The 12900-nt window shown below is 41.6% G+C and overlaps 1 protein-coding gene across 2 annotated transcripts in view; it reads left to right on the top strand.

Moving 5' to 3' along the window:
* Positions 1-12900, top strand: part of FAM120A (family with sequence similarity 120 member A) — a 48393-nt gene that overhangs the window by 20830 nt on the left and 14663 nt on the right. For both annotated transcript variants that reach the window (XM_084214833.1, XM_084214834.1), the window contains exons 7-10: positions 258-541; positions 1187-1274; positions 4584-4808; positions 7149-7323. In XM_084214833.1, the coding sequence (XP_084070959.1) occupies positions 258-541; positions 1187-1274; positions 4584-4808; positions 7149-7323 (772 nt within the window). The remainder of the gene's footprint in view (positions 1-257; positions 542-1186; positions 1275-4583; positions 4809-7148; positions 7324-12900) is intronic.

Raw genomic sequence — 12900 nt, forward strand, 5'->3', positions numbered from 1 at the left:
GGTCTGCTGTGCTCAGCAAACTGGAATCCAGGTGGGAAAAGTGTAGCCAGCTTTTTCAGTGTGGGCAGTCACTGACTGAATTTTAAATCTGAAATTAAAGTGATGATGCAGCCTCCAGTGGAACAGTTTTTGTGGATGCTCAAGATGGCTGAGTTTCAATATGTACATTTGGAAAAGGCCACTTGATTTAAGAATGTGTTTTGTTTTAGAAGCAAAGCCTTAGTTGCCTTCACTCAAGAGAGTTCCCTTTTTTTTAGGCCCAGCAGATGTCCAGTCAGGGTGGGGCCCAAGGCCAGGGTCCATACCCGTACAGCCTCTCTGAGCCAGCCATCACCTTGGAAACAGGTGGAAAAAGTCTGTCTGAGCAGAACAATTACAGTAACATTCCTCACGAAGGAAAACACACACCATTGTATGAACGGTCTTCTCCAATAAATCCAGCCCAGAGTGGGAGCCCTAATCATGTGGATTCAACCTATTTTCCTGCCTCTTCTACATCTTCATCCTCTGACAATGATGAAGGCAATGGGGGTGCAGTGAAGTAAGTTTCTCATGAGCATATTCTCTTACTCAGCTTCTATTAAAATGAATTTGCTTTCAAAATAGTTTACCTGTATCCTGAAAGAAAGAATCATAGAATCAATCATAGAATACCCTGAGCTGAAAAGGACCCACAAGCATTATTGCAGAAATCTGCAAATTAGTGATATTACAGACCTTAAAAAGATAGTTTTGGGTCACTATGACTGCAGACATGTGCATTGTTCAATCTCTGCCTTGTTCCTTAAGCAGGAATCCAAAACCAAAAAGAATTGGGTGTTTTTCCTCTTCTGCCCTTATGTTTTATTGAGAGAGTAAGGTTTTGGTAAATGTCATAAACCCTTCCAGTCCTTTACTTCGTATAAAAAATATTCCTGCTTCACAGTAGAATTCATTAAAATTTCAGAAGCTATAATCTACAGAACTTCACTGAACTTGTACTGTTTACACGTCATAAATTTGGGCGTAATGTAATGTGAATGTCAGAAATTTTTTCAAGCCTCCTGCAAATGGACATTTTTAATAGAAAGGGTCCCTTAAAATCAGAATATCTTGCCCAAAATTCCAGTCACAGACACCAAGGTTTTATTTCACTGTCTTTCAAACTGCATTTTAGTATGATGTTTTTCTTTCTGTTGTCCTTCAGCCATGTCAGTGGGAACAAAATAGGCTGGGAAAAGCCAGGAACCCAGTCAGAAGGTCAAACACGTGGAGAGCTGGGAGACCAAACAAAGGTATTTCCTTAAATTCACCTTTTATTACTATGTGTTAAAACTTTACGGCAAACTTGGAGGAGGATTTTCAATATTGATCCGTAGTATTTCGTGCAAACCTGTGCACTTTGTTAGTTATGAAGCAACAACTTTGGAATACAGGAGGAAGTTTTCCAAGGACATTGTAGCATATACATAAAAACAAACACAAAATAGGATGTTTCAGAAAATACAAGATACAAACCAGGAACAAATCAATAACTTTGTTTGGCCCTTAGCCAATAATCTCACCCTGAGATGTTGCTTTCTGGGCTTCCAGTAGTGCATGTTGGATTTTTACGAAGGAGTGTGACAGTCTGAGTGTCCATGGAGTCAGAGTCCGTATCCTATAACCCACAGTGGAGGAAGCACAGCTCTGACACCATCAGTGTTAGCCACAGGCACTGCTGGTGCATTAGGACTCAGCTGAGGAGTAAAGAGTCCTTAATAACTGCATGGTAGGAATTTCACATAGTACTTGTTAAAGTTGCTCCATGGCGCCAGTTAGTGTTGCTGTTTAACTAGGTAAAGATGGGCTAGATAGCCCTTGGTAAAGATTTATCATTATTAAATTTGAGACTTCAAGACATGTTCAAATCAAGAACATGATGATCTCTGTTCCAAGTTTGATCTGTGTTTGGAAAGAACATTCAGAGCATTTGCACTTAATATCTCTGTGCCTTGATGGTGGAGCTGTACACCAACTGTTAACTCGGTCAAAAAACCATGATCTTGAGTTAGTTACACTGTGAGCAAGCAGAACATTTTCCCTGTACTTTTGGCATAGGAATTCCAGTAAACTTGGGCTTTTGTGCTTAAAATATCAAGTGGATGATTTCATCCATCAGCAGTTATTATTTCTGCAGACCGTGCCTGTAACTGTGTCTGCCTGGGATTAGTCACTGTATGCAAATGCTAATTTGACCTGTTACATTCCTTTCTTCTCTGCTGGGCCCTGTGTGCAGTCCTGTGGGTCCCCCAGCCCCAAGCTTCCTTTCACAGAGACAGTCCCTACACGGAGCCAGAGCTGAATGAGCACTCACTAAACTTTCCAGGAGATGTATTCACAGGCTGACTTAAATGTATACAGTGTAATGTAGTAATGCTCCTGAGCTTTACTTGCCTGTTTGTTTTTGATTATCAAACCACTTCATCAGCCTTCAGTAGCAGGAGAAGTCAGAAGTATCTTTTGAGCACAAAAGGAAGGAGTGTGAGTACATTTTGTAAATGAACTCATTTCCTGGAGAGGTTAATTTCATTAACCATTAAACATTAATGATTGAGAAAAGAGGTAGTACTTCCTTAAGAAGTTGCCCAGAGAAGCTGCCCCATCCCTGGAAGTGTCCAAGGCCAGGTTGGACGGGGCCTGGAGCAACCTAAGATAGTGGAAGGTGTTCCTGGCCATGGCAGGGGTGGAACAAGATGGTCTCAAAGGTCCCTTCCAGTCTGTGATTCTGTGAAGATTTCAAGTGAGTGAGCTATGTGATTTTCTGAAGTAAAGTGCTGAAAATCCAGCATAGATCAGGCAGGTAGCAGCAGTGTTGACACTCCTTTCACTTGACTTAAATGTCAAAATTCCTTGCAGTTATCTTACTTTGTGAATTTTAAGTGACAAAGATAAGCTCCTCTCATTTGGCTGGATGCATATTTCTAAAGAAAAGAATCACCCTCTGACTGTGGTGTTTCCTCAGCTTAGGTGTTGGAATATTGCTGGAGCAGATGCAGGATGAGCCTGGTTCCTGCAGTTAGGGAAAGCATTGCTGTCATGTGAGGGTTTTGTCTTCTTCCCTGTGTGCCCCCAGTTCTGATAGTTCTGTAAACTTCTCGCTGTGGTTCAGTGCTGCTGACTTAGGCTTGTTGGGGTAGTAGAAGGCAGGGAAAAAGTCTTTAGACTGACATAGATATATTTGATGCTATAACACAGATTTAATAAAGCTGTGCTATAAAAGCATTTGTTATTAAGCATATTGTTTTGGAAGTGTTCTGGTTTACAGGTTTTAACCATTTCATCTATATATTTTCATTTTTATAATTCAAATGAAGTCTGTATTACCAACTAAAATACAGTCTTTCAGTAACACCCTTTTTGATTGTGTGATTGAAACATCATCTGAAAAGAAAGTTGCCCTTAGATTTTTTTGCTAGAGCCTGTTTTTACTACCTACACCTTTCTGTAGAAGACTTTTGGAAGTTGTGTGGGGTTTTTTATTGTTTGCACTTAGGTTTGAATTTTTCATGGATCTGAAAACTACCTGAGTTTGTTTGGGCCTATTTTTTATGTTACATGTTCTGTGGGATTTCATGCTTTGGCCATTTCCATTTCAGCCTTGCTTTTCAAGTCTTAGGAAGCATGTGAACTTCTTTACTTGTATTGTGAAAATACTCATACATGATGTATCGTCAAGTGATGAAATTTTGCTCTCAAAAGTTTTTACGATCGCTATAATAATTTATAGGCATGAAGCTAACATGAACTCTTAAGCTAAAACCAGCTTTTGGTTTTGAAGACCAGGATTTTCAAGAATGAAGTGCAAATTTTTTTGTTCTGTCTGTGAGAAATCAACATAAAGGCTGGAAGGTTTCCAGTATATTCTTATGCATCATATTTTTCCATAAGTTTATGAACTGCATTTCTAGAACTGGAATAGAATGCCACTTTAGTTTTCCAGTCAGAAAACTTCAGCATTTTCTCTTACAGTCTTCTCAGACAAAGAGCTTTTATGTTAAAAAAAACCCCAAATGGCCAAAAAAACCAACAGCATTTACCAGGTTTTGAGTTTGGACACTATGTATTTTACATGTTATTTAATTGAACCATGTAATTTCCTCTGTTTTGAGTGGAATTCCATGCTGAGAAAGGCTATGTTTATGGATGTCGAGATAAATTACAGACTATTTGACTCTCAGTTAACACATTGAGTTGGGAGTATCTTGGAAATACTGAGTTAAAAGGCCATTCACAGGTCATTAAAAGGCCATTAGTCCACTTCTGCATTATGCAGTTAAAATTTTTAGAAAACAGTAATTTTTGCTGCTGTTAATAAGTTAAAAGTTTTATCATAATATTTATTTTCTTAGTAATTTGGTTCCACTAGCAAACAGTGGCTGAAGGTTTCCTGAAAACCTTGCAGCCAGCTTTGGATAATATATTTTGCACACTGCAACAGTGTGATGTGAAGATGTACTATTTTCATTAGGGGTGAGGGAGGAAGTTTGCGGTTTCTCTTGGTTGATCTCCTTGTATGTTTCTGGACACATCCAAAGCACTTTATTTTTTATGTTCTGTTACAGGCAGAAGGTTCCTCTAGTGCTTCTTCAGGAAGTCAGGCAGCTGATGTGAAAGGGAATCAAACCAGTAATCCACAAATCCCATGCCTGTTGTCCATGCCCACCAGAAACCACATGGATATTACCACCCCTCCATTACCTCCAGTAGCACCTGAAGTATTACGAGTGGCAGAGCACAGGCACAAGAAGGGGTTAATGTATCCCTACATCTTTCATGTCCTAACCAAGGTATGACATTTTAAAATGAGGTACTGTGAGAGAATGATTCTGTGAAGATAATTACCCTGGCATTTCTGGCTAGAGTATCAGATTTTTGCATCCTTTTTAATGCTCTAACTTACGGTCACTTTTTAGTCGCTTGAACCAGTTTCCCCCCTGTTTTCTAAGCACTGATATGGTACATTGTTCCAGTAAATATGAGATGGCTATAATTAAAAGTGTTTATTTACAAAATTATTTTTTCCCAACTATTTGCAGTTATTTGTATGTATCTATACATGGGTGTATGTGTCTGTGTATGTGTGTTTATGCAGAGTCCATTTCCATCTAAAAATTCCTGCATATGTGCTTTGGTGTCTGTGCCAAGTCTTCTCTATTTTCAGTGTTCAAAAGTACTGAGATTGTTTTCTCTCCCAGTCTGATCCCTTCCATTACTGGTAGCTAGCCCCTAGAGAAACGCAACAGCTCTAAGAAATCCCTTTGTACCAGCAGCTAGCAAAATGGCACTGTCCCCCCCCATGCCTGTTAACTTTTATTCATCTTAAAAATCCTCTTCCGGACAATAAGGACCACAGGCAGATCTGAAATCCATCAAACTAAAAGCTACTGCATCGTGGTTGAGGTTTGGATTTCCTATTTCCCATTTGTTTGTTTATACCACAGCTCATGTTGCTCTTGTGTTCTTAAACTTTTTTGTCAAAGACAAGTGAAGAAGCAAAAGGTCTGTGATGACCATTGATGCCAGTTCTGGTTTACACTTAGCATAGCCAAATATTCTTAGCATGTTTAAATGCTACTTGATGTTTAATCACAGAATCATTTGGGTTAGAAAAGATCTTCAGGATCATTGAGTAAGATGATCTTGATCTTCTAGATAAACTGTTAACCCATCACTGCCATGGCCACCACTGAACCATGCATCCTCTCACGTGCCACATCTACATGGCTTTTAAATCCCTTCGTGGGTGGGGACTCCACCACTGCCACCTGAAGCCACTTCCTTTGTCCTGTTCCCATGTTCCCTGGAAGCAGAGCCTGACCACCCCCGGCTCCTCTCTCCTGTCAGGAAGTTGTGCAGAGTGAGAAGGTCCCTCCTGAGCCTCCTTTTCTCCAGGCTGAGCCCCTTCCCCAGCTCCCTTCTCAGGACACACTCCAGCCCCTCGAGCTCTTTCTTGTTGTGAGGGGCTCAAAACTGACCCCACAATGTCCAGCACAGGGGTTGGGCACTGCCCTGGCCCTGCTGCCACACCAGTGCTGAACAGCCCAAGGTGCCCTGGTCCTTCTTACCCACCTGGGCTCCTGTTCAGCCACTGCCACCAGCAGCCCCAGGGCCTTTCCTGCCAGCCCTTTCCAGCCCCTCTGGCTCAGCCTGGAGCTGCAGCAGGTCTCTGTGACCCTAGTGCAGAACTCTTCAACCCTGTGGTGCAATTATGGGGATTCTTTAGAAATGGACACATGTTCCAGGTTATGTTTCTGTTATTGAGAGAGACCTGTGCGACATAACCTTACACCTAAGGTAGTGTTGTCCGAGTTAAACTTGACAATATCCTAATGTAACCACTTCAAGATGTCACCTTCAGAATTCATTACTGAGATAGTTTAAATAGGGTTTTCTTTAAGAGCAAGTAGCACAATGGAGTGTTTTCTTGTCAGTGTTAAAAATAAAGGTTGATATTTGGGAACAGTGCAGTCAGTCATTTTCCAAGAATATCTTAACATGTTTGGATGTGCAGTTATAGAAAACAGTGTTGCTGTTTTGAGAGAAAATGTTGGAAGGTTCTTTCATGCTTTTTTTCTTAAAAGGTATAAAATACAATTTTTATATACATGTAGAAACCTAGCCTTCTTGTAGTAATTCAAACCTAGCCTTATTGTAGTAATTCCCAGTTAGGTGGCTTTTGTCCAGGTGTGCTCATGCATTGTTTTTTACAGTGAGTCCCCAATACTGTTTCAAATCCTGCAGCAAAAAGTCAGACTGGTATTTTTAGAGAGCATGAGTATTTTTTCAAATAACTGCCTGAAATCTAGATCAGCTTCAAATGTGCTTTGGCTGTCTAAAAGCACTTTGCTCTGTTTCCATGTGTACTGTTTTTCCAAATGCCTGTATTAAAGAGCAATATTTAGTTAATCCTCACATGTCTAGACAAATATGTGTGTGACGGAGAAGGGAAAGAGGAAAGCAACAGAACCTGGAGGAAATGAAGCAGGCTGGGCTAATCCTTCCCTGAGATCCACATTTGTCTTGACTAGCTGGACGTGTATTAGGGTTGGATTGGGTTGCTATGCATACCTGAATGCTTCTTGTTCACTGTAACATGTCATATTTCTCTGCTTTCTTTCATGCCACAGGGTGAAATCAAAATCGCCGTTTCTATAGAAGATGAAGCCAACAAAGACTTGCCTCCTGCTGCTCTTCTGTATAGGCCAGTGCGTCAGTATGTTTACGGAGTCCTGTTTAGTTTGGCAGAAAGCAGAAAGAAAACTGAAAGGCTTGCTTTTAGAAAGAACAGACTTCCACCAGAATGTACGTACTGCAGAACCCATGCTTTATTCCTCTTCCCTTTGCTGTGGTTTCAGAGCCACTTGTACCATGATGTGAATGGACATTGTTGCTAAGATCCCGTCAAGGTAGCTGAAACCGGAGGAATTTCGTGCCTGTTGGATGCTGTGGATAAGAGAAAAAGATGTTAATTTGAAATTTTATTTCTAGCATAATTTAAGAGCTATAAATGTTGCTATTTCTAAGCAAGCTCTGAGGCTTGGTTTTGAACCTCTGCTTAAGCTGCTGCCAGACCTGCAGTGAGTGATGTCAGCTTGTGATGTCATTTCTGTGTATGGCAGAACTGGATTTTAGGAAACCTCTATTCTCTGCACACACAGACAAATCTGCCTGCTTTTTTCAAAAATCAGAGGTACACAGGTTAACTTGCCCTGGCTTCCCCTGAAGGTACCTCAGGGAAATTTGCAAGTATCATATGTCCTTCAGGTATTGGCACATAAAACCTAGTTTAATTAAACCCCACAGAAATCAGGGTGTAATGTAACCAAAGGTAGACCTGGGTGAGGACAGACTGGGCTTTTGCAAACAGCCTTGTCAAAAGATCCTTTGATTTGTTCAGAGATACGGATGTTAATCTTCTCATTAATCTGAAAGTCGCCTAAGTCTTCAGTTTCCAGGAATTACTGTCATTTCAGTCCTCGTCCTAGAGGGGTTTTGTTATAATGAATGCATACAAGGAAATGACTGAACTTTGCAGTAGCAGCTTATAAAGGTTACAGGAATGCTGAAGCATTCAATGCACGGCAGCAGCAGCACAAGTATATAAATGTAGGAGTCTCCTGTCACTATGGTAAATTTAAGAATCAGATATTCAAAATGTATGAAATCATCATTCACAGGCTTCACGTGTAAAAGGATAAAAATTAGTGTCAGTTGTAAACTTTATATTCATTCCCTCTGCCCTTTCCATTTGTGATTGTGAATGTTTTTCTACGTTTGTAGTGAAGATGTTAATCTCCCAATGATGTTTGAAAAGCTGTTTATCTTTGCCAGTTACTTTGTGGGAATCAGTATTCACCCTGCTTGAATAATACCTAAGCACACTACTCACAAACTTCTTACTTCTTAAAACTCGCACAACATGGTGATATTTTGGGTTACAAGGTCATTTCAGGATTAAAATGGTGATTTTATTTGCAGTCATCATTTCTCCTCATGAGAATTCTGTCCTGAAAAGCGTACTACACCTGTTTTTTGATGAAGTGGCTGAGTGCTTGAGGTGTGCTGGAGGTCCACTTCAGGTTAATCTCGTAAACCTAGAATGTTCTCTGTAGGCTACTGGGGAAGCCTATATAATCTCTATTTTCTCTCCATTTATCCTGATTTCCAGAGCTTACCTCTGGAGGGTAAGCACACTGCTGCTGACTTGGTTTAGTTACAAGAGCTCTGGCAAGTCTTGCTGCAGGATGCATTCAGCTACTGACCTACTTCTAGCTTAGGACTGACCAAGCTCTTAAAAAGCAGAAGCCAGTTTGAACATATGCCCAAAAGTTCCTTGCTTCGCTGCAAAGCTGGCAGTGCTGGTAGAGATGGATCTGGGCTGCTGTGCAGGTGTGGGGTGTGAAAGGGCTCTGGTACACGAACATCTTTCTTTTGGTTGGCTCTCTTACAAGGCTTGGGCAGTCTGTGCAAGACGTAGGGAGAGAACAGTGTCGCAAGCACTGATTAGCCTTCTCTAAGTTTTTTGAGCACCCAGGCTATAATGAACTGGTGATGCTCATTCTCCTCCAGTGTCTAAATTATTTTGCTGCTCTCAGAAATGAGTATGTTATGAAATGCAGTAATGAAGACAATTAAGAGAAAATCTAGGAATTAAGATATGTTAAGAGAATCAATAAATTAGTTTCTGAAGAAATGTAAATGATCCTTAAGATTTATGTAGAGAGGTAATGAATATTAATATATAAAATCTTGTCATCTTTGTTGTACAAACCAAACCCTACTGGCAACTTAATAATAGTGCCTGAATAATTGGCAAGGATATTGTACATGAGGGTTATGGGAAGCTGGGAAAAATGCATAATAAACTGACACATCAGGATTACCACTAAATATATAGATGGCAAGGTAATGGATCTATCGTGAAACGGATGGCTTCTTGTCTTTTAAATCATTATTTTTTGTATGAAGTTTAAAAGCCAGTAAGAAACAACAGAAGCAGCAGCTGGTGGGGTTCTTCAGTGATCAGTGTCTGCTAAGTGATGCCTTTGCTGTACATGGCCTCATCTCTGCTCTCAGAGGACAGGAGATGCTGGGTCACAGATTGCCTAATTGTGTTTGGCTGCCAAGGGCACGGTGCTGACCGTGGTGCCCTTCCCTCGCAGGGGGTGGAAACCAAGGGTCTCCCTTGCTCTGCTTATCCAGCCCTGAACCAGGTTATTTCCGTGTCCTGATAAATACATGTGTGTAGTGAAACCATCTTTTATTTCTGCTCAGTGGCAAAAGGCACGCTTTCACAAGCTGTCAGGGCTCCTGGTTGGATCCCAAGGTTTGTTACTTTAAGTCCAGCCCCTTGTGATGTGTTGTTCCCATCGCAGATGTACTCAGCCGGCGCTGGCCCTGCCAAGAGGAAAGCCGTGTCTCTTGGGCAGTAGCCCTTGTGCAAAATCAAGTGTGCTGAGCTCAAGCTGTGCTGTCAGGAAGGACTGTAAGGTTAAAAATCACGGTTAATGAATAAGACCAGAACCACTGGAGCTGTGCTTGGCAACCAGAGCTCTGCTGGAGTGCTATGGCTGGTGCCTTCAGAGTCTGTAATGGCACTCAGGTGTTCATTAAGCAGGTTACTGTTGTGCAGGTTGATGCTGACCCTCTTTGCTTGGATTAACCTTAGCATGTCTTGAGGGCACAGTTGAAAGCAGAGGTCCATAGATTGAGTGGTGCCTTAGGCTTTCGTGAGCATTCGAACATGCTGATGAGCAGTAGGATGAGGTTTGGTAGGAAATCAGTGTAATATACACCATGGTAATGGGGCTGAACATGCTGATCCTAGTTGTAGTCTGTGCAGTTTTCAGGGTAGGCACTGCTCATTTCTCAGTGGAAGTCTCCATACGTGATTCTGTCAGCTGAGTTTGCAGTGAGTTTGGCAGCAGTCTCCGTGGAGATTTTTCAAAGGTTTAAGAAATGCCCTGGAAAAATGAATGGATATGGACAAATACTGGATTCATCTGTTAGGTTAAATGCTAATTTTGGGTGGACAGTGCTAGAGTTGCTTGTTAATGGATTCAGCTGCAATTCCTCATCCCCATCACTCAGAGAAGAAACTCTTATTCCAGCCCACTAGATTGACCTTCGTGTTAAACCTTTCCACAAGAAGCATGGTTACCTGCGCCCAGCTGTGGGTCCTCAGCACAGGGCACGGATCTGCAGGAGAAAGTCCAGAGAAGGCTGTGAAGCTGTTCCGAGGGCTGGAACACTTCTCCTGTGGAGACACTCTGGGGAGGACTCTTTTAGCCTGGAGAAGGCAACGCTTCAGGGAGAATTAGATCCCTTTCCAGTACCTAAAGGGACTCCAAGAAAGATGCAGATGGACTTCGGACAAGGGCCTGGAGTGGCAGGACAAGGGGAATTGCTTCCTGAGGGCAATTATGGAATAGTGGGAATAAATCTTTCCTTGTGAGAATGGTGAGGCCCCGGCACAGGTCATCCTGCCACACTGGGGGATGGAACAAGGTGGGCTTTAAGGTCTGTTCCCACTGCAGCCATTCTAGGGTTCTTGTATATTATTATTTAACACAATGTAGAAGGCAGTGTGCATCTCTAGTGTAACTTTTGTAGCATGTGGCTGAATAAAGGCTGAGGTGTTCTTCCTGTGACCTTCATGTCACAGGGCCATGGAAGTTCTCATCCACAGATTGAAAGCGTTGAACCATATCTGAATGTTGAAACATAAGGTAGAAAACATAGACATAAAACATTCTGTTCTTACAGACTTAAGAAGTGTGTTCAGTGTAAGTGAAAGAAACATTGGGAAAACACTGGTGGTGTGTACAGCTTTGCTTCTGCTATCTAAAGCAATTACAGAACAGTTTGAAAGCAGACATGAAAGACATACTTTTATTTGTGTTTGCTGTTCCAGGCCTAAGCAAGCAGAGAAACCCAGAGAGATGAGCTGTGCACTAGGGCATGGTAGCTGTGCTGGCTGTTAGAGATCATCTTTAGAGTGTGGTGGTGTATAAAACCTGGGAGCAACCAAAATAGAACATGATTTTATAGTGAGGTGACCAACTAAATATATCAGAGTGTTTATTTGCATTGCTGCGTGTGATCTTTGTAAAACTGCCTCGAGCTCTGTGAAGAGTAACTGTAATGCTAGGCTGGGTTTATTCCCAAAAAGCAGGGGAGCTCTTTGGGGTGTTCTGGAGCTTTTCTCTGTAATCCTGACCCTCACCTCTGCTGTAGTTTGCCTGCCCCTGGCTGTAGAATCACACAGTAGGTTGCTGCCCCATTGCTTTGTAGCCATCAGGCCTGTGCTGGCATCAGTGGGATGTATTCCCCAGGTTGTATCCAGTGGATTTCCAGCAGAATGAGCAGGTCTGGGCTCCCTCAGAGAATCTCCCTGGGCTGTAACCTGAACCTGCACTAACAAGTTCCTTGAACCTTTCCACACTGCATAACTGGCTCAGAGTTAGAAGGGTGCAGGCACACTGTGAGCTGTGTCAGGCTCGGACTGTTTCAAGTCCAAAGGTATAGTGTCTCAGCCTTGACTTGAACTTCTGTTCTGTTCTGGTTGTCTTCAAATAGAAGAATGGAGATGATTTAGCGGCAATGTAGAGTGAACTGTCTTTGTGCTGATGTGGATGAGAGGCAGATTAGGCACAAAACCACTAACCTCTTCAGGGAAAGCAGTTCAACAAATGGGAAGCCTTAATATAAAGTAATGTTTTGTAAAATTTTTAGGGAGACCTCCACACTTGCCTGTATTTCAGATCTCATTCCATTGCGGTAGCTGAACAGCTGCAGACAAGTATAATAATACCAGCTTTAAATATGATTCAAATAAAATTGCTAGGATCATATTGTTCCTAAAAGACCACCTCTGGAATAGGTTTCTGATTATACACAAGTACTGTCAAATGTGACAGTATGATCACACACAGATATGACACAGATATTTAAAGGGAAAATTACACTTCTAAGTTAAAATCACAGAATGGTTTCGATTGGAAGGGACCTTAAACACCATCCATTTCCAATCCTCTGCCATGGGCAAGAACACATTCCAGTAGACCTGGTTTCTTCAAGACCTGTCCACCCTGGCATTGAACACTTCCAGGGGAAATTGTCCTGTTTGTTTTAGAAAAATATGTGTATTTCCTCTATGTTGTATATTCATTCGAAAATATTAGCATGACATTCCTAGTGTATGCATGTCTGTATACACCTAATTTCTAAGTGATCACAATTAAAAGTATTTCACAGAGGGTTTAAATTACCTCTTTGGCAGTGTAATCCAACACACTATTGCAGTCTCGAAGTGATGCTTTTTGAATCAAGATCTCTTGCATGTGAAGTTCAAAATAAATGCTGGACTATGAAATACTA

This window comes from Fringilla coelebs (assembly GCF_963513975.1).
Source record: "Fringilla coelebs genome assembly, chromosome: 13".
NCBI classification, from domain to species: domain Eukaryota; kingdom Metazoa; phylum Chordata; class Aves; order Passeriformes; family Fringillidae; genus Fringilla; species Fringilla coelebs.